Source organism: Scatophagus argus, chromosome 9 (genome assembly GCF_020382885.2).
Source record: "Scatophagus argus isolate fScaArg1 chromosome 9, fScaArg1.pri, whole genome shotgun sequence".
Lineage (NCBI taxonomy): Eukaryota > Metazoa > Chordata > Actinopteri > Scatophagidae > Scatophagus > Scatophagus argus.
The window spans coordinates 14,564,271-14,585,138 of NC_058501.1; the positions used below are offsets into that span (position 1 = coordinate 14,564,271).

The following is a 20,868-nucleotide window of genomic DNA, read 5'->3' on the forward strand; positions in this document are numbered from 1 at the left end:
CAGCTAATGGTGTAAACGTGCAGCACTGGTGGAACTCAAAACACTTACACATGCACGCACTGTATACCAAATGTGAAATCATCACCTAGGAACTAGAGCTAAACTTTATTGTATTGAGTAATCTCTAGTCCCCTACAGTCAAAATTGTGATTATTGCTGCTACTGTTGAATGTTTGATCTTCACTGGACAGAATTATGCATGTGCAGAGTCTGGCTCTAAGGATGTTCTTATATTGCTAAAAGTGTTGTTTTCTCTGCTCACTGAAAATCTGGGTTTACGAGGCAGGCTATGACTTGTGAAGCCAGTTCTGGTCCTGTGTTCATCATACAGAGGTGTCATGTGGAAACCTGAAGCCTGCAGTGCACATACACTGAGAACGCAGTGAAGTAGGAGGCTTGGGAAATGAGAAATATTTGTATTTTCATATATTCTGTAATTCTAATGAAGCAGCGTGTATGTGCCATTTAAAGAGGTTAATGTGGTTATTATGCTCTTTTCTGCACAAATTGTCAGACGCACATGAGATTTTTTATGGATGCTTTAATACATGTGAGCATCTTATCTTTTATTAAGAAGTCAACTAGTTTATGAGGGAGACAATTCACAAATAATGATTTAAAATTTTGTTAAAATTTTTCTTTTTGAGCAAATTTGAGTAAACAGATACTTTCATTATGACTTATTCTCAGCATTTGTTTTCTTGATGTCAGAAAAATGCTCATCATAATTTCCTAAAACCAAAATCCTTCAGTTTGCTATCACATTTGGTGTGTTTTCTTAAAAACTATTAGTCAGTTATAAAAATCATAGTTGATTAAGCGACTAACTGTGTCTGTATTAATAAACACAAAAAGTATATTTGTAAAGCTTTATATACCAATCTAAACCGTGTTGTAGTTTGGCGTGGCTGAGACTGAGAAGGAGTTTCATAGATGCAGGAAAGCTGAATGCTGATAAAGTTTTATTGTCTGCCGTCAAATGATCTGACATGAATTGCTCTTCAGGCAGTTGCCAGACCACTAAGAGACTTCAACCAAGGGTCAGATTTTCAATTTTAATAAATCTGCCGCTGACTGAGTGCCATTGTAAATTGATCTGACATGATGCATTTTCATTAACCTTGTCAAAACCCTTGCTGCTGTATTTAAATTGGTTTGATTGAATTATTGTCTTCTTGTGGGGATCAGATCGTTGCATTTATCTACTGGTGGTTTCTTTGCATCAGTTTCACCTCATGAACCTGAGAGATGTTGTCCCGTCAATTGCTTGACGAGCTTATCAAGAGCTGTGAAATTTAGGGCTCCAGTCAGGGTCAGCTTTGCATCTAAAAACAGTAATTGGGTTTTTATCAAACTGCAGCAGTTTACCTGACCTAGTGCTCATTGTTATTGACTATTGATTGCAGCCTTCGCCTCTCATTGCAACGACTGGTGATTAAAGTAGCTATTTGTGGTAGGGTCCGCTTAAGTATTATGTTTTCCTATACTGTTTGATATTTCTGCCCACAGACAACTTACAATTCTCTATTTGCCCTGTGTGATTTCATGTTGTGCTGCAGAGTATACATACATACATACAGTAACCTGGTAGAACTGGTCAAACTACTGCATTGTCACAAGACAGGCACAAATGGCTGAGAACAGACAAACTTTACGAGAAAGACTGATCTTTGCTTTTGTTGTCTGCTGTGCACGGCACTTTCTGCTACCAGAATCCCATCAAGTGGAATTTAGAAATGCTGCTCTGCAGTTTTCTATCCTCCTTGGCTGCTAAGCAAAGCTAAACTAAGCTAAGGTAAGCTAGCTATGCACAAACACTTTTTTCCCTCCCAGGGGCACGAGAGAAATCACCATGGCCAAATTAATTTTCTCCCCTCTGCTTGTGCTGCTGCAACCTGAGGGATCACTGAGGCAGAGAATCAACCAAAGAGAGGAGAGATTTTGCTGGAGGAGAGTAGGAAAGGGGAGCAGAAGAATTTTAATGTGGCTGTGTCTGTCTCTTGCTGCCTGCCAAAGAAAAGCAATTACTATCACAGTTCCCCTCTCTCTTTGCTCTGTGTATGTGTGTTTCTGACTACACTCTAGTACACAGGGGGTTGGTATGTTAAATGTAGAAACGGTAGATTGACTTGTACACTGCAGGGTTATTGGATGCAGAGGATGTCTCAGCATGAAGCTTGAAAACCGTTAAAGCAGTGCTTAAATACTACAAATCATCCTCTCCAAAACTCAGATGTCTCTATTCACTGTGCTTATAATGATACCAGATGCTAACATAATGGATAAACTTTTACAAAGGCCCTCATAGATTCGCTGTTCTTGTACTGGTGTGATGTAGACAGAAATCTAACACTCCTCAGCTTTCTTTTTGAGTTTCTCTCTGAGTGTGAAGGTGACCATTTGGAGAGTGCTGATAAACAGCCAACAGATAAGAGCTGAGAGTTAGACAGACAAGCGGAAGGACAAATGGAGGCATTGAGCTGTGTGAAGGGTGGATGTTGAGGGGAGTGAGGAGAAAGGCAGGGGGAGATATGAGAAGAAATTTAAGAGTGATGTCCTCTGCAGAGCTTTGGAAAAAAGCCTTTAAATGTGTGTATGGCGGCTTAGGACTCAATATCAATACCTCTCTCTCTCTCTCTCTCTCTTTCTACATCTCCACATTACATTTTTAGGATGAGGAGGTTTGCCTATTGTAAGGTGGTTTTGGCCACCTCTCTGGTGTGGGTGATGCTGGACATGTTCATTCTACTCTACTTCAGCGAGTGCAACAAGTGTGATGATAAAAAGGAGAGAGGACTGCCTGGGAGAGACGGTGAGTGTGTATTGCCATGCATGTACACGTGATCGCAGAGATGTTCTCCCTCATGCTCCCACATCCTCTGAGTGCGTTGTACATGTACGGATCTACTGCAGATGCCCTGGCCAGGCCGCGGGACGGGCCCGGTGAAGGGGGGAAGCCGGTGGTGATCCCTAAGGAGAACCAGGAGAAGATGAAAGAGATGTTTAAGATCAACCAGTTCAACCTCATGGCCTCTGAGATGATTGCTCTCAATCGGTCATTGCCTGATGTCCGCCTGGAAGGGTGAGTAGCCTCCCTGCAGCCTTCTTCTCACATACTCTTACCCCACTTGTTAAGTTCCCCACAAAATGGCCATCAGTGGGGTCCACTGCTGGGATAGTCCACACGGGTGATCAGCTGTCGTTCACACAGTGAACTACTGTTGTTCTATAGTTAGTTATGAATAATGGTATAGATGGTGACAGATATATAGATGTACAAGTTCAGGTTGTGGTCGCCTGAAAGAATCCATAGGCAATAGTCAGTGTGTGCCTGTTTCACATATTCATTATGTGTTAAATAATGTTTTTGTATACTGTCCTGTAGTCAGTATATACAAAAAAATTCTTAACATCTTATATTAACAGGAAATTATATATGTATTGTTACGTCAGTCAGGCTGAGATTTTGAGATACCACTGCAAATTACACTTTAAACATAGACAGTAGAATGTATCTCAAAGATTTATTAGTTGTTTTTTGTTTTCTGGGATGCTGCTTTACTATTATCCACTATTCATTTGAATATTTTCCAGCTGTGAGCAGTTCCTCTGTTTGTGCAATACAATTTGGGACAACACAGTCCATAGGAACTCTGACACTCAAAAATCAATTATTATTTTGTTTTCATCACATCATTTTCATTATTTTCATTTCATCACAACACATTATGATGAGTTTAACTGGTTGGTGCTAATCATTTGGGCCAGTGTGAATCCTGCCAATTGAGCTTAACAGCCATGATGAAACTTTGAATTCTGGTGTGGTTTGTTTATGGTCTTAAATCAAACAGACCAGCGACACTATTTTGTGGCAGATATAGATAGTGCATGATTTTGGCATGATTTAAGAAGCTAAATTAATATTAAACCATCTGCTGATGACTAAACTGTTCAAAAGGGGTTCTTAAGGGACAGTAAAAAACAATTAAAAGCAGTCTTTTGTGTTTTTAATACACTGATAATATTTTCATACTGGTTACATTATATTCAGTTGCCCAAATAACTATCTACATAAGAGTTTACATGTGATCATGTTATTGGAGGAAGTAGTGGCTCTTATTTTGAGAACAACAAGCACCAATGACACAGGATGACAGTAACCAAAACTGTCCTCTAATTGAGTTATTCATCAATGTAAAACTTGTTCATGGCGCTTGGTTTGTTTGTTTTAAAAAGCCGGTGTGAACTAAAAATATTAAAAGGCAGGGATGTATGATTTTTCTCCCATGATTTGTTAGAATGTTTTGTGTCTCTTAATTTTATATTTATTAAAACCTGCTTAGAATTACTATGGAGTATGGAATTGGGACACAGCTGGCCAGGGATTTTATGAGGTGATTTCATGCTGCGCTAGCGGGTGTTACTAAAAGGTCCAACCAATAAAGTAACAGACTTTTCAACAATCCCGCCTTTCTGCCTGTCTTATCAAATCAAGCTGCCTTCCTCTCCTTGTCTAAAAGCCCATTGGCTCACCCTAAAGATTTACCCCCATCCCCACGGCCCCGTTTCAACAGGAAACACAACACAACACAACACATTAAAGAAGTAATGATACTGTTTCTGCTCTTTGAACTCTGGCATATCAACCTCAAGCTCACTTAAGCCTTGCTGTTTTACTGAAATATAACAAAATTAACTTTACCGTCAATAATGATCAGAAGATAAGACAGAAACTAAATCAAAACCGCCTACTGTACTGGCAGTGCATACTGATATGGCTAAAATGTATCACATAGTGTACACAGTACACAGTGATACACACACAGAAGCCAAATCTGCAGTATGCCTCAAATACCCGTATGTCATACTGATTTTAAAAAAATCTCCATTATGCATCGGATCTTTTTACCTCACACACTGTGTCCCACAATGTTCTACAATGGTCAAACAACCAGTTAGGCCAAATAAAAATTTTATGTTATGCTGTTTCATCACTAAATTCTCACTTGAGAATGTTTTAGGGGAGAATTTATCAGGGTAGATTTCAAATATGATCAGTTTTACAAAAATTGGTGAAACTTGTTCCAATGTTTTTGTGGTTCAGAAACCCCACAGAGGGAGACCCTGTGGCACAAGGACCTGCAGGGGTAGCGAGCTAGTTGGCCAGTCAAAGATCCCCCCACCCCCTTTGGCTTACAGTCATACTTCAGCAACAATGCCAGGCCCACCACTATGAGATATTTTTAATTTTTGTACTGCTGTTCTTCTGACATTACATTACATGTTTGATGGATTTTATTGAACTTATGCAGCTATTGCCGAAGGGGAAATGTTCACATTATGACCAAACTGGGATAGTTATTAAGTTTGGTTCAGTAAGCAAGGTTGATGAAAAGGCACCCACATTGATTGTAACAAGAATAACAAAGATAACCTTAAGCTTCCAAAGCTACAGAAATAATTTAAATGGAGAACAAGCTTCAGCTGTGTTACATTTGCAGAGAAGTCATGCCACAAAACACTGATGAATCTGGTTTCTTCGAATTCTCAGATGTCCATATATGTGAAAATTGTCAAAATTCACTTTTAGGCTTTAATCTTCTTTTTTAGAGCATAAGGGGATGTTACACAGTGGGGGTGACTTTGTCATTTTGTTTACTTTCTCTTTCCAAAACTAGAATCTGGCAAGCATACCGCAGAATAAATGGATTTAACAGTTTCACATGAAGATACATTAAGACACCCCCTCTCACCTTTTTTTCTGTTGTGTTAACTTACTCGTGTGTTAGTGCCGGCGGTTGCAAATTGTTCAGATTTAAGACAGGCAGTGAGAGGCAGTCAGAACAGCAGACAGACATGAATCCAGCCTTCAGCTTGGTTGATATGTCAAGGTTAGTTCAAGCAGGTGGGAACCGGCTCAGCTCTGATCCCCCCCCTTTGCCCCTTTTCTTCACTTCAGTAGAGGCAACATGCAAAGATCAGTAATGAAGGTTTCAGAGAGATAGACAGAAAGACTGACTGACAGACGCAAGACTGACAGGCAGGGGCGCATGCACACCAGATGGGCAGGAAAGAAAGAGGACATTGATCCGTGAAATGGGTTTTAGTCTTTGAGTGAGAGTTGATTACTAGGTGTGTTTTCACTCAGCTTTCTCTCCGTCTATCTGCTTTTCCAATTAGGAGATAAGAGAGAGTCAATATCAAGCAATGCTGTGTGTATGTGTCTGTAGGCAGCAGCACACTTGTGTTTATTTGTGTTTGTGTGTGCATAAGCATGTGTGTGAGGATCAGCAGGTTTAGGGAAACTCTTTGAATGAATTCATCAGAGCCAAGCAGGTCGTCATTAGTTGCAACTTTGAATTGGAAAGTCACTGATGGTTTATTTTCATTATTTTTTTTATTAAGAAGAGACAGGCCATTTTGACATTATAGTCAAGCCTCTGTGCATGTGTGTGTGTGTGTGTGTGTGTGTGTGTATGTGTGTGTGTGTGCATATGTGTGTTAAAGGCTGGGTGTGTATATGTAATTGGGAATATATGAAAACGCTTTCCATGACTACATCTTCCAGAAAACGAGACATTTTCTCCTTTTTTTTAGTGCCTGACTGCATCGTTTTTATGAGAATGCCTATATATGGGTGTGTTTGTGTGTGTTGATGTTGTAAGACTGATGCCGTTTAATCAGAAACAGTCTGCCCAACCTTCCCAACTATCCCCATAGTCCACTGGCTGGAGAAGCAGCCTGTAGCTCATTTCTCTGCTTTGCTGTTGACAGATGTTGCTCCAGCACCCTGGACTGTTTGAACACACAGGACTCACAACCCCTCCTTAGTTTTTGAGATCATGTGACACATAAACATGCATTTGCCTTTGCGTGTCAACACATGATGGTTTAGTGAACAAACAGAGGTCTTGTTATCTGCACAGCTGCACAGTGAAGATTGTGTTTCAAAAGTGGAAAGTCTGGGTTGTTCTGTTTGTGAAGAGAGAAATAATGAACTGATGACTATAAAAGTTGAAAGACTGTAAGGGTGTCTCTGTTTTTACAGTGAATCATCTTGTGTGCTCATTGGTCTCCCTTCCTCACCGAGAGCATGAGCATGCACACCACAGACTGAGAATCACTGTGAGTGTGTGTTGTTTAATGTGCTACAGGCAGCTGCAGGATGGAGTGTATTCTTGACCTCCTCTCCTCTGTTGCTGTTACATTCCTTCTGTCAGAATCAGCGGCAGAGAGAGGAAGCACAAGGAGGGGAGGGAGTTATGAAGATGAAGGGAAGAGAGTTTATATTCCATTTGGCTTTTGTCAGAGGAAGGGCGTCATAAGCTGGTTTCAGTTTTGTTGTCAAGGCAGTTTGAACAGGACACTAAGTGTTTGTCAGAATATACTTTTACTGTGAGATTGTTCCATGCTAGAGAGCTTGCTTGGAGGCATCTGTGGCAGGCTGCAGTGTTTTTGACCTACAGAAGCATACCTGTAACTCCTGTACCATTCTCCAGTGAAACTGATTTGTGCTCAGTTTGTTTTTGTTTTTTGTTTTTTTTTTTTTAAATTGGAGAGCAACATTTACCATTCATTTTGAAGTGGATGAGTCCATATTTTCTCCCATCTGTTGTGCAAATCAGTCCATCTGTAATATTTGTATTACTCCCAGTGATTCGAGCACTGTTTCCTAGAAATTTAATTGTTGATTTTAGTTGGTGATGTGATTTTGAAAGACTTGTATGCCTTAAGAAATGATGGATATGTCACAAACCTTTGTGACATAAAGTCTTATCAAAGGGGCCAGGTGTTTTTTGTGACCCATGAGGATTATTTGTGGATAAATACTGCAGTGTGTGTGAATATGTGGTATTCTGTGTTGTAACACTGAAATAAACGTCTCTAAAATTTCATCAGTCACTTGGAACCTGCAAATTGAAAGACTGTCTCACTGCAATCCAAAAGCTGATTTTGTTGGCAAAAGTATTAAACGCATTTACAAGCTGCAAGTCACGGATGGCTGATAGGGATACAGTCCTCTGTCATGGTATATCACGTTCTATAAAAGAGATGGATATCATAAAATACAACAGCAGATTTTCTGAGTGCGTGCTGCATGTGTGAAGAGAATGTTTTTGGGGAAAAATAAAGGCTGCAGTTGTAAAGGTTCACTATGTTGTACTAATAAGTTGATTTTCATACCAAAATTAAATAATCCTCGATCAAATGCCCTCCATTAAGGTAGAAAATCAACCTCAAAACTATTAACTATTCTTTGGAAAGTATGCCAGCCTTGAACATAAATAAGATGGTTAGGGTCTTCACTAATATCCATCTTCACTCATGCCTGCTCTCCAGTTTGTCTCAATAAGAGAGTTTGATGTCCGTGCTCTACACTGCAATGATAATGACTCACACTCTAATTAGCATAACTAATCAACCGTCATCGCGCTGACCTGCTATTTCTGTGTGACTGTCTTTCTCCGTCTCAATTAGGGGATATACGCTCGGTTGCTTGCTTATTACTCGCCCTCAGTTTTCTTTGTTTGAAGCCGATAAAAATATGATTTTTCACAAAGCCATAAATGATAACGACGAGCGAATCCACAGCTGACTAATGCAGTTTAGTTGATGCTGAAGTCCCTGTTTCCTTCTTGTTCATCCCTTTTGTGTAGACTCACTTTAGCTGCAGCTCCCTCTCTGTCTCTGTAACAGTCTCGTACAATCAGACAGAGGCTGGATTGTGATATCTCTACTAAAGGTTTTTTCTTCTCTCTCTCGCTCTGTCTCTGTCAGCTCAGTTTTGTCTGTGTTCAAATCCTACAACTTGACTTATTGCACACGTAGTTGCCTTTGTGTGAGCACGTCAATGCAATTCACGCTGTGTCAGTTTCAAAATGTGTCTGTTCACTGTGGGAATGGTTTGAAATCTGTTTTATTTATGTACATGTACGGGAGTATTTTTCTATCATTGTCTCTGTTTTTTTTTATTCTGATTGTTTTATTTTCTCATTGTAGGTGTAAGAACAAGTTATACCCGGATAATCTGCCTCGTACTAGTGTGGTGATTGTATTTCATAATGAGGCATGGAGCACACTGCTGCGAACCGTCCACTCCGTCATCGACCGCTCTCCGCACACACTGCTGGAGGAGATTGTCCTGGTGGACGATGCCAGCGAGCGAGGTACGCACACACACACATATACATACACACACGCACAGCAGATAATTCCTTCAGTGCTTTTGCCTCTTGTTTGAAGCTTAGCCTATTTTTTTAGAGCTACTCTATGATTTTTGCTTGGTTTGTGTGCATGTGTGGGTAAGAGTGTGTCTGTGCTGATGCCCAACAGCCAGTCAGCATATATGCAGTGTGTGTGTGTGTGTGTGTGCCACTCCACCCTGTGCAATGCTGCTAATCCCTGTTTGGGGGAGATTAGGTCTTTAATTCGCCAGCCGTAGGGATTACACTCTGTTATTACCCTCAATCCCCCCCCATCCGCTACCACACAGCAACATTTCACCCTATGGGACCTCAGGTTGGATGGCGCATGTCAGAGGGCGTGTGTGTGTGTTTGTGTGTTTGTGTGTTTGGGGTGGGTAACGGGAGGGGAGCTCTCTGCAGGTAGAGGTGATGTGCACAGGCATGCTAAGACTGATTCAGACAAGCACAAAACACAAGCACTTGACTTTTTGCTTTCTGATCCTAGAAAACGAATAGTTTGGAGGAGTCACTCATAGTTGCTGTCTGAGTGGTTTTCCTTTGTGTTGTGTGCGGGCTTATGTATGTTTACTGGATTCTTGACTGTGTGTTTATTTGTATGTTTTAAGATTTTCTAAAGCGGCCGTTGGAGCAGTACGTCAAAAGGCTTGAAATCCCTGTCAGGGTGGTGAGGATGGAGCAGCGGTCAGGGCTCATTCGCGCTCGCCTCAAGGGAGCGTCCCTCTCCACTGGCCAGGTGTGTGTGCACATGTGACTTTCGCTACCCCCAGACCTGCTCTCCATATGGTGTGTGCACTGTTGAGTTTGTCTAATGTTTTCTCTCCATGTTTCTAGGTCATAACCTTTCTGGATGCTCATTGTGAATGCACAACAGGGTGGCTAGAGCCTCTGCTGGCCCGCATCAAGCAAGACAAGTAAGACACACACACCAATGGCAAGCATAAAAAAAATCAATAGACTATTGTTGAGCCTGCAGGGGGCTTGCCCTTGTGTTTATGTGATGCTTAATTACTCATTCTCTGTCAACTGCTTGAGTGGGTACTCGCATGTACACACCAAACACACGGTGCACATTGGCTTTAAGAAGGCGTTATAAGTGATGGCTGATGGTCACAGAATGATCCATTGTTGAAGTGCATTTGGTTCTAGAGAAGCCGAACTTTATACAGGATCACTTAGACATGATTGATGACTGCTTGAGGCTGAGGAATGCATGTGCGTTTGCCACAGGAGAACGGTGGTGTGCCCCATCATCGATGTGATCAGCGATGATACGTTTGAATACATGGCTGGTTCTGACATGACGTACGGGGGCTTCAACTGGAAGCTTAATTTCCGTTGGTACCCTGTACCCCAGAGGGAGATGGACCGCCGCAAAGGAGACCGCACACTGCCTGTCAGGTGGGTGATACGGAGGGGCGAACCATCAAATCAGACTCGTTTGAAGTATCTTTTAGCTAGTTGTTTAATACCCCACCAGCTCCGGGCTGCTGCTGTGCATCAGATCCTGACCTCTCTGTTGAGTCAAGTGAAAAGAGAATCTGCCTGCAGGGACATAATTGAATCATTAGTAAAATACCACATGAATCATACACACTAACTCAGTCAGCCATTTGTTTAAAATAACTTGTGTCTTGTGAGCTTTGGCGCTGCTTATAGGCATTCACAATTGACACGTACAAATTAATCACGTTTCATCATTTAGTTTACCTCAGGTATAAACACTGCAAGAATAGGTTAAACTTTCCGCTGTAGCTAAAGTCACGATGTTTACAGATTCAGATTCAGCGAAATTTTGTTCCTTGTGTCATTTCTCATGGTCCAGGCCTTGAACTAAAAATCAAGAGCTTATTTCTGCCTGTCTGTCATCTCTTCTTCCTGCTCTTGTTTGTGAGCATGCTTGACGCCATTATTCAAGGTCACACACATAATATATCTTATGTAACACTCTGTGCCCCTGTTTTCTTTCTCTTACTGCTCTGCGTGACAGAATGTTCCTCAGGGTGTCTTGTAAGTGGCCTAAAAAACAAAGAAATGGGTTGTAATGTGAGGGCAGAAAATTAAGAAGTACTTTACACTAATGACATGATTTACATATACCCCACCCTCTCATGAAGCACTTCTCCATTACTGAGAAGACCTGAAAGCTGTTGCACATAAATAAGTTTTTAGACTGAGGCTTGGGTTTTCGGTTTCAGTCAAGCACCAGTAAAACCTGTGTAGTGTAAAACGGGTTAGATACATAACCAGTCAACACAGAGTAACACTGCTGGGCTTTCCCTAGATCAAGATATAAAAGACTGATGAACATGTGCTGCATGCATACTTTGAGTGTGCACTTTTCAAGTGTCATGTGCTTAAGTGAAGAAAATAACAATTTCACATTTCAGTTACCAACTTAAGAGTGGACAAAAGAAAAGGGACAGAGAAGGACAAAAGGGCACAGAGCGTGATGGAAAACTGAAGACAAGAATGTTGAAGGAAAAGAGCCAATGTGGCCGGTGAACAGATACCAACAGATGGGTCACATGACGTGGGAACTAACTAAGTACAAGTTAAAGTAAATTATAGGCCTGAAATCAGATATTAAAAATTTTTTTGATTATGAATAATAATAAAGTGGAATGGAGTAGAAGTATAGAGCCCCAAAAAATTTAAATGCTCAAGTAAAGTACAAGTACCTCAAAATTATACGAAAGTAAAGTGCTTGAGTAAATGCACTTGTCCCATCCACTCCTGCTTCTCCCATTTGGTGTTTAATGACTGCTAATATGACCACCATGGGAATTTTTTTCATTAGCCAATGCGTAGAAAGCTGCAGGCCTGTTGCTGTGACACTGTGGAGCCCCATGCAGTGATGGTGCAGAGGAAACCTCAACAGCTAAACTGGTCATCATGGGCTCGTCTGCCTTGTAATTTCCAGAAGGCTACTGTGCAGACGTCTGAGGTCACTTGGAAAGTTTCTCTTTAGAGCTGATGGACGGAAGTAAACGCAACAAGTATCCAAGGTCTGAAGGAGACTTTTGAAAATTCCTTTGGATGACAGCCAGAAGAAACATTTCACATACCTGGTACAAATGTACTGACTTTCTGTTGCTTTTTATTTCAGTTTGTGTTTATTTAAATGTCACAGCGTGATTTAAGTGATAAACACGCACTGTTTAGATAAATGTCTTTAATTAGAAATTGTATAGTGCTGTGATGTACATCTGAAGGCTTCCCAAAATTAGTAGGTTTTGTTTATTTCACTATGATGTGTTTGTCTTGTAAAAACAGTTATTTAATCATAAGCAGAAAAGTTTAGAGAGCTTCAGTATGTTCACAGTAAAAAGAAAAGCATACATATCAGTGAGTGTTAAACAACATGTGTGTGTTGTTCAACAAGCTAGTGTTTGTGTTGCTTGTTTTTCTGCGAGCGGTCTGTTACCTTGTGTGCTCTCAGGACGTGTTTCATCTGCGACCGTGTCCGTTTGCACGCATGTTATTGTGTGTTGGTGAGTGAACTTGGATGTTAAATGGAAGCAAAAACAGGCAGTAAGGGAAATAAGCCTGATCTACAGAAGAGGAAACGATTCTGTGAGAGGGAGAAAATAGGGGACGAACTCTTAGGCCTTTAAACACCGACACAACCAGCGGAGAAGTGAGCAGAAAAACAGAGAATGAAATAAACAGGAAAATGGCAGAGAACGGTGTGAGAGCGCTGAAATAGAAAACTCTGATTGGATCTGTAGATACTGTGTGACCTTTAGAGAACCAGCTGTCAGTGAATTAAGTGGCCCTAACCCACCTTGCTGTTAATTTACCCTTCTCTCCTCCCTCTCTCCAGGACTCCCACGATGGCAGGCGGCTTGTTCTCCATAGACAGAGATTACTTCCAGGAGATCGGCACATATGACGCAGGCATGGACATCTGGGGTGGAGAGAACCTGGAAATCTCTTTCAGAGTGAGTGAACACACCCACAGCCAATTGACATGACTGCATTCTTCCATACACTGGCAGGCATTCAGGAGTGTCTGCTCATGCTCAGAAACACACACACACATTACACTTGTGAGTCTGACTAAATTGTTGACTTGACTAATACTTTGTCAGGCGTCATTCTGACTGGCGTTCAATCAAACTTTATTCAGACTGTCATAACACAGACAGGACCAGTCTGCGTCATCCATCTCCCGACAGAGATCACCGGTCAGCCTTTGCTCACTCAGTGATCAGGTGATATGTGTGTTTGTGCCTCACAGATTTGGCAGTGTGGTGGGACTTTGGAGATTGTCACATGCTCTCACGTGGGTCATGTATTCAGAAAAGCCACACCATACACGTTTCCCGGAGGAACGGGGCAGATCATCAACAAAAACAACCGACGCCTAGCAGAAGTCTGGATGGATGAATTTAAAAACTTCTTCTATATCATCTCTCCTGGTGAGTTGGCCTGTGTGTGTGTGTGTGTGTGTGTGTGTGTGTGAGTGTGCGTGCGTGTATGCATATGCATGCATGTGCTCATGTGTGGAGGTTAATCTCTGTGGCAGTTGTGATAGATCCGTTAGAACCTGGTGACAGCGTGATACTGCAGTGGTGATCCAACAGTGCAGGACGGGGGGGAGGGGTGTGGCGGCGGCAAGTAATTTCACGCTATTAAGCACCTATTGACTCACACAAACACTCACACAGGCTGGCAAATTTAAGCCAACAAAAAAGTGAAGCTGAAGTTCTTAAACAGAATATTTTTAGATGTGAAGCACCTTGTAAAACTCGTTTGGAGCTCGTTCATAAACTCGTTCTGTTGTCGGGAATGTGCCAAAGTAGCCCGCACTGCAAGAAAAGTAAAGTGTGTTCATGTTAGTTATTTCCAGTTTGGGAGAGGTAGTCTTTTGCCAAGATCAGTTAGTAGTAACTGACGTGCCCCTCCCGTTTACGTCATTTTCACTTGTCACAGAGGATGTTAGTAATAGCAGTTAGTAATAACATTGCTCAGCATAACTGATCGATGGTTGGATAATGGGTTATTCACGTAAGTCAACTCACAACATGCATAGCTTGTCGCTATTTCTGCGACCATTTTCCATTGCTGTTTTTTCCAGCTACACATATGTCCTCCCGTCCTTTATGCCACCACCCACAGAGCTCAGATTGGCTGGGGAAACTTAACACTAGACTGTTCAGTAAAATAAGAAAGAAGTTCAGAGCTCTGAAACTCAACAGTACAGCACATTGAAGGATCTGTTTTCTGCTCTTCTGTGAGTCAGGTGAGCTGCTTGTTTAACCCACTCAGTGTCTAGTGTGAGTGTGCACATCCTATAGAAAACTGGAGGCTGGGATTCATCGTGCTCATCAGTAGAGGAGAATGAGTCAGGCAAACACACATGCGCTCTGCTGAACATATTGAGCAAAGTCATACATCATTACTGACAACGGAGAAATGGATTATCCTGCAAGACTCTGTTGAAATGTGTGTGTGTGTTCTTTGCAGAATCTTTTCTAATAGCCATGAATTTAGGCTGACTACAGTGGCTCCTCTGTAAAGGGTCAAGCTCCACCCAGTCTCTAGAGGTCTGCTATTAAACAAAAAGATTTTTGTTGAAGTGTCACTTTGGCAGTATGTCTTTTTAGGTTTTTGGCCGTCAGACAAGTCAGCTCTGCATTTCAGTGGTATTAAGTCTTGGTTTGGGTGCTTTAAATCAATGTGTGGCCCCATTCTGCTTTGCCAATGGCACTCAATAATGCTTGAATAAAAAAAAAAGAGTTTAACAGCCTTTGATCAAACACTGGACAAAATGAATGCTGATTTGTTTCATATTTATGTACCTTAATTTTAATGTGTGTGTGTCTGCAGGTGTGACCAAAGTTGACTATGGTGACATCTCGTCTCGCACGGCTCTGAGACAAAAGCTTCAATGTAAACCATTCAGCTGGTACTTAGAGAATGTCTACCCTGACTCCCAGATCCCCAGGCACTATTACTCATTGGGAGAGGTATACTCATTCTCTCTCTCTCTCTCTCTCTCATTCACAAAATTTAAGGTTCTGTCAGTCACAGTGAGACAGACAGCAAGACACAGACACATCTGTGACTCTCTGCCTTTAAGGCTGAAGGTCAAGCAGACATAACGAAGCAGAATCTTGTTTGAATCTAATGGTGCAGTTGTTTGCTCGGGTAGTTTTGTTGCTTAAAGTGTTTTTTTGTGTGTATTCTGCTCAGATCCGTAACGTGGAGACCAACCAGTGCCTCGACAACATGGCTCGCAAGGAGAATGAGAAAGTCGGCATTTTCAACTGCCACGGCATGGGAGGCAACCAGGTGCCTGAGCAGCATAGTGCCAAGTGAGAACGTTTAGGAGCAGAAAGGCGAAAAAGATCTGTTCTAAAATGTGGAATCTGTGACTTGCAGGTTTTCTCCTACACGGCCAACAAGGAGATCAGGACCGACGACTTGTGTCTGGACGTCTCAAAGCTGAACGGACCTGTCATGATGCTCAAGTGTCATCACCTCAAAGGCAACCAACTCTGGGAGTATGACCCCGTGGTGAGTGGGGGAAGCGGTGAAAATATATATGTTACTGTATATGTGAGGAAATGATAAATGCACAGATTTGCGGAGGAAAAAATTTCTCCACACATTCAGAAGTTTCCATGTTTTCTGCTGCAAAAAGACAGGAAACACTGCAGGTCACAGTCAAGGAAAAAAAAAGTTTGGGCAAACAACACAAATGAGGTGCTTATCAAACTTCCTTTAATTTAAAGATGAATACTTTTAGATGTGTAAACCACAGTTTGCACACTTTTCAACACAGATTCATTTCTGTTTTTTTTAACTGTAAATTATAAGGCGAGAATATGAAGCCAACACTCAATTTAGCCTCGAAGTTAAAGTCTGACACAAAAACCCATGGTGGAGCCGAGTTGACTTATATCATGTTGTGAAATAAAAATGAACTAGTTAAAAACCTGCTTTACATCCGCTCACACACACTCCCTTTGTGTTTTCCTGCTGTGCAGAAGCTGACCCTGATCCACGTCAACAGTAACCAGTGTCTGGACAAGGCCAGTGAGGAGGACAGCCAGGTGCCCAGCGTCAGAGACTGCACACACACACGCTCCCAACAGTGGCTACTCCGCAACGTCACACTACCAGAGGTCTTCTGACCACAGTCCGCACACTCGCGAACACACATACAGAGTCAACAATCAGGGGAACGGACAGTGTTTATTAAAATTGGGCAAAAGGAAAGGAAAGACTTCCCGTGAGGGGATTCTGGAAGAGAGGAGGACGGATTGGACGGTACTACCTCTGCCAGAGATCAGAGAGAGGAGTGTGTTTGACCCTCCTCGGCGCAAAAGACTCCCTCTAGGAGATGATGGCTGTTGTTTTTAAAGAGATTTTAACCGAGGAGAGTGACTCGTTCCTGGACGTGGACACGAAACCGGCTGGTGGAGTCGAGGTTCTTCACTAACAGCTTCCCTGGACAAAGCAGTCCACCCCTCAACTCATCACTTAACGTTTACTGACTGCCTCTAATGAGAGCGTGTGCACACTCATCATTTGTGTGTGTGTGTGTGTGTGATTTATGTGAGTGAATGGGTGTGTATTATGAAATGAATGTATGCTTTAAGAAGGGGGCTGAATTTCTTGGTGATTTCTTTTTTTTATTATTATTTTATTTTATTTTGTTTTTTTATTTAATATTGTGATGGATTTTAAAAGTGAGCTCTGATGAACTCAGATGAAGAAGGGTGCATGTGTAAGCGCGTGTGAGTGTGACAGTGTCATGTTATACGTGTGTCAGAGCCCCTCCTACCGTCTTGCAGCAGTGTGTGTCTCCCCCTGGTGTTACTCCACTGCACTCCACCCTGTGGACCGGAGCCTCCTCGCTGAACAGGGACCGCGCATAAAAACAAAAAAACCGAGAGGACCGAACACAAGGGCCTTACGTCCTCCAATGGCAGAGATCTAGAGAATATGATGTTTGTGATATCTTTGAGATTTGTATGTCCAGTTTTTACATGGTTTTGTCTGTTTCTACAGTCCTGTGAGAGTGCCACAGAGCAGTAACCCTTGTCTCTCTGTCTGTCTCTGTTTAGATGTGTAACATAGAGCTAACACACACACACACACACAAACACACACAGAGGACTGCATATGTAACTGATGTTCACTGCCTAACGTAGTGTTAAACCATAGGGAGCTCTCCCATAGGGCACTACATAGTGACACACACACACTCATCCTGTATACATATAGGAAAAAGGCTGCGCTAGCCTGATACTTTATTCCATTTCCTCATATCTTCTTCTCAATGACCTCTTATACACTCCAAGGGCTTCTTTCCTCCAGTGGAGTGTGTGGATGGAAGCGTCGGTGTGGGTGTGCGCGCGTGTCTTCAGTACTAATCCCAGTCCATCAGCTCCTGGTTCACTAGAACAAACAGCTCTTAGATTCCCTCGCTGTTGGACAACCAGAACCCGTAGCGTAGACTGACGGCAGATCAGCGTACCCCTTTGTCCGTTGTACAGAAGAGCAAAAAGCTGCTTTTATTTTCTAAACAGAGCCGTGTCTCTGCACTCTCCTTAGGGCGTATATCTACAGTAGGGAAGGAAGTCTGGAGAGCAGTTGTCAGGGTATCAAAGAGACGTCGCACAGGTGTGATAGGAGACTTAATCAGGGACAGAATAATAACTGTAGAGAGCTGAAGGGAGGGAAGGGTTTAACTGTGGATCACAAAGAGCGCAGCAGCAGGAGCAGGCATATCTTAATCCTTAACTACATATCTCGCTTTGCAAGCTCACCTGCAGTATGTCACCACTCATATCTCAGTGAGCCGGACAGCTGAGTAGCTCCATCATTGTGTTGTTCTTATTTCAACCATCGTCATCATCATGCTTTTGTTTTTTTCTTCTGCCGCTTCTTCTTCTTTGTATGACTCTTGCGGCTGAGGAGTCAGAGCAGGAGAGATGTTTTCATTTTTCACGTATACCATTTCAGCTTCCTCCAGCGGAGGAGGGGTTTACACATAGGACACATCACAGGTTTATCTTTGTTGAGGACATGGTAGCGAGGAGGAGGAGGCATCGACTGATTTCAGTGTCTGAGCGAGTGACTGTGTGGTGAAGAAGTGAACGTTTTTCTTTGGCGGCGAGAAAGAGGGAGGGTGTTGATTGTTCAGATTTTTTTTTTTTTTGGGCGGCGGGAGGGGGGGTTGAACTTAACTGACATGTCCAGGCTTCCACACTGAGCTGATCCAAATGTAGAAAATAAAAGTGAAAAGTTTACAGAACAATTTGAGGAAAATGTTGATTTCTGCCTCTTCTTGTCTGTGTGCACACACTCACAAGACGCACGCATTCGCAAAAGTTGCACTGTCAGATTTTCTTGTAAACAAACAAAATTTATATTCAGTGTTTCTCAGCAAAGGACTTTAGGTCGTCACAATGACAGAATTTTGAATTTCAATGTAATACTAGTATGAAGAAAACGATACTCAGTGCCTCTTTCGATACCACACAGTCCAGGTACAGAGGGAGTCATTGAACACATCCCAACACATTTCTAATGATGTTAATATCTATGCAGCCCTGGATTGAAAATCTGATTTAATAGCTTTGGTACTTTGGATGCAATTGGGTATCATATTGTTTTAAACGTGGTGTTGAACAAGTAACAGCCTTAATGTGATGCAATGTAACCTTGATGCTTGAGAAATATGTCAGATGCGTTTCCTTCATGGTAAATCATTTGAAAATCTGACTTATCTTAAGATACTTTAAATTGTGCCTTGCTGCATTTCTTTGCTCGTGTGTCGTGTGTGTTTGCTTGTGCGTGTGCAGTAGGCACACAAAACTGGGACCCGCTTGTGAAAAACCTCACGAGAGTTCAGTTTTTAAAAGAAAGAGGAAGAGTAGCAAACCACACGGTCACGGGGTTTGGAATGCGACCGATGAGGCACCCATGTTAAAAGATCATAACCTGTCTTATCTCCCCACAGAGAGAAGCGGAGGTGAGCCTGGGCAGAGGCGAGAGAAGGCTTGTGAGGAAATGAGACTCTTCTGTCTTTTTAATAAACATGACCGTGCAGTGAAGGTAATACAGTGGAGCAGCAGACTCACTGCATGTTTTGTGGTGAGTGGATTATTCGAACTCCTAGACCTGATGCGTTGAATTATTCATTTGTCAGGATTAGACCCACCCAGAGCCAGCAGGAAGACATATTAGACAGCAGTGTTTTGCATACGCGTTTAGTAGAAGATGCTGATTTCTCTGCTTTTGTTTTCTGAACGCGTCCTCTCCTGTATGGTAAATGAGATGCTGGGATGTTTTCACACTGTTACAGTTTCTCATTTCAGATGCATTCCAGCTCATATTTTATCTCCAGTAAGTCCAGAAGAAAACAAAAAAAAAAAAGAAAAGACAGATTAGGTTCTTGAAGTTGCACTTCTATCACATATTCTGTGGTCAGACAGGCAGGAGAATCTGATGTCAGGAAGACTGATCTCCTTGTCAATGAGGATTCATCTGCGCTGTAGATCCAAGAAGTGTCTTCTTCAAGGAGACACCTCAGTCTGTTAGTTCTGTGCGAACAAAGTGAGTCGTAAAGGAGATTTAGAGCTGCGAGAGATCAGGAAGACTCCGCTCTGGTTTGTGTGCTGCAGACTTCAGATGAACCGTGTGGAGGCTTTGATCTGAAGAAATGGATCAAGACTGCAGCCCGGAGGGAAACTCCACGAAGAGACAGAATATTGAAGCGTGTTCAGAGGAACAGAGGGAATTTATAAACTGAGAAGTGAGTCTGTCTAATTTTATTTTTTTTTTTTTTTCTTTTTATTGTTGTTTTATTGATCGTTGTTTGTGAAATCCGCTTTCTGTTTTATTATTGAGATGCTGCACCAGAGCTCAATCATTCAGACTCAACTTAGGTTGAGTGGAACTTGTCATATGTTGCATTTTTAGACAGATTGATTGATTGTTTTCTCACAAAGAAAACTAAATTTTAGACAGTTTTCACAACAGTTTGATGCTTAGCCGTTATTAAATTGAAAGACGGCAGAGAGCAACAGCATTCATCTCAAATTTCAGCTTAACAAGACATCAGTTTCTTATTTCCTTCTCTGAACTGAATGAAGTCTCTGGTGTTGGAATATGATTCTTTTTTAGCAACAAAATTTCCATTGTTTGGGTTTTGGTTTTTTTAACAGATTTTCAGCATGTGAAGTCACCTCACTCTGGCTTTATGAATTCACAAAGCTTCACCCCCTTCGGATATTTTAATCTACTCTAAAAACATTTACAACTACAGTCTCATGTAGCCCACGTTGTTTTTCTCTTTGCAACAAATTCTATAGTATAAAATTAAGTATCCTACATTGTCTGGTGTCCCATATTCAGCACTGACTGTGCATAGATCCAAATTACTGTTTCTATTTAAAAACAAAGAACTTTATACCTAAGTTGTAGTTTATTGGGAAACTTCCTCCATTTCCTGTAGCAAACTTACTGGGCTCAGACTTCCTGATTCTAATAACCCAAGCTCAAAAACATTTCTACAGATGGCAACTTTAATCTGATTGTTGTTAATGTGAATATCAGCCTGTGGTTGAGGTGTCTGCTGATTATTTGACCGGAGGCTTCATTTGAAAGAAGTCTTTGGGTGAATATTTATTCTGTCCATCTG

At 41.8% G+C, this 20,868-nt stretch overlaps 1 protein-coding gene across 6 annotated transcripts in view; it reads left to right on the forward strand.

Annotated features, from left to right (window-relative positions):
* galnt1 (UDP-N-acetyl-alpha-D-galactosamine:polypeptide N-acetylgalactosaminyltransferase 1) overlaps window positions 1–19,606 on the forward strand; it is a 40,860-nt gene extending 21,254 nt beyond the window's left edge. For 5 of the 6 annotated variants that reach the window (XM_046400913.1, XM_046400915.1, XM_046400912.1 and 2 more), the window contains 12 exons: window positions 2,673–2,812; window positions 2,914–3,082; window positions 9,001–9,167; window positions 9,812–9,939; window positions 10,038–10,117; window positions 10,434–10,604; window positions 13,030–13,147; window positions 13,447–13,627; window positions 15,039–15,178; window positions 15,405–15,503; window positions 15,594–15,728; window positions 16,202–19,606. In XM_046400913.1, coding sequence (XP_046256869.1) covers window positions 2,674–2,812; window positions 2,914–3,082; window positions 9,001–9,167; window positions 9,812–9,939; window positions 10,038–10,117; window positions 10,434–10,604; window positions 13,030–13,147; window positions 13,447–13,627; window positions 15,039–15,178; window positions 15,405–15,503; window positions 15,594–15,728; window positions 16,202–16,348 — 1,674 coding nt within the window. In that variant the 5' untranslated portion in view covers window position 2,673 and the 3' untranslated portion in view covers window positions 16,349–19,606. The remainder of the gene's footprint in view (window positions 1–2,672; window positions 2,813–2,913; window positions 3,083–9,000; window positions 9,168–9,811; window positions 9,940–10,037; window positions 10,118–10,433; window positions 10,605–13,029; window positions 13,148–13,446; window positions 13,628–15,038; window positions 15,179–15,404; window positions 15,504–15,593; window positions 15,729–16,201) is intronic. The other variant, XR_006844420.1, reaches the window with a different exon arrangement.
* The last annotated feature ends 1,262 nt before the right edge of the window (window positions 19,607–20,868 follow it).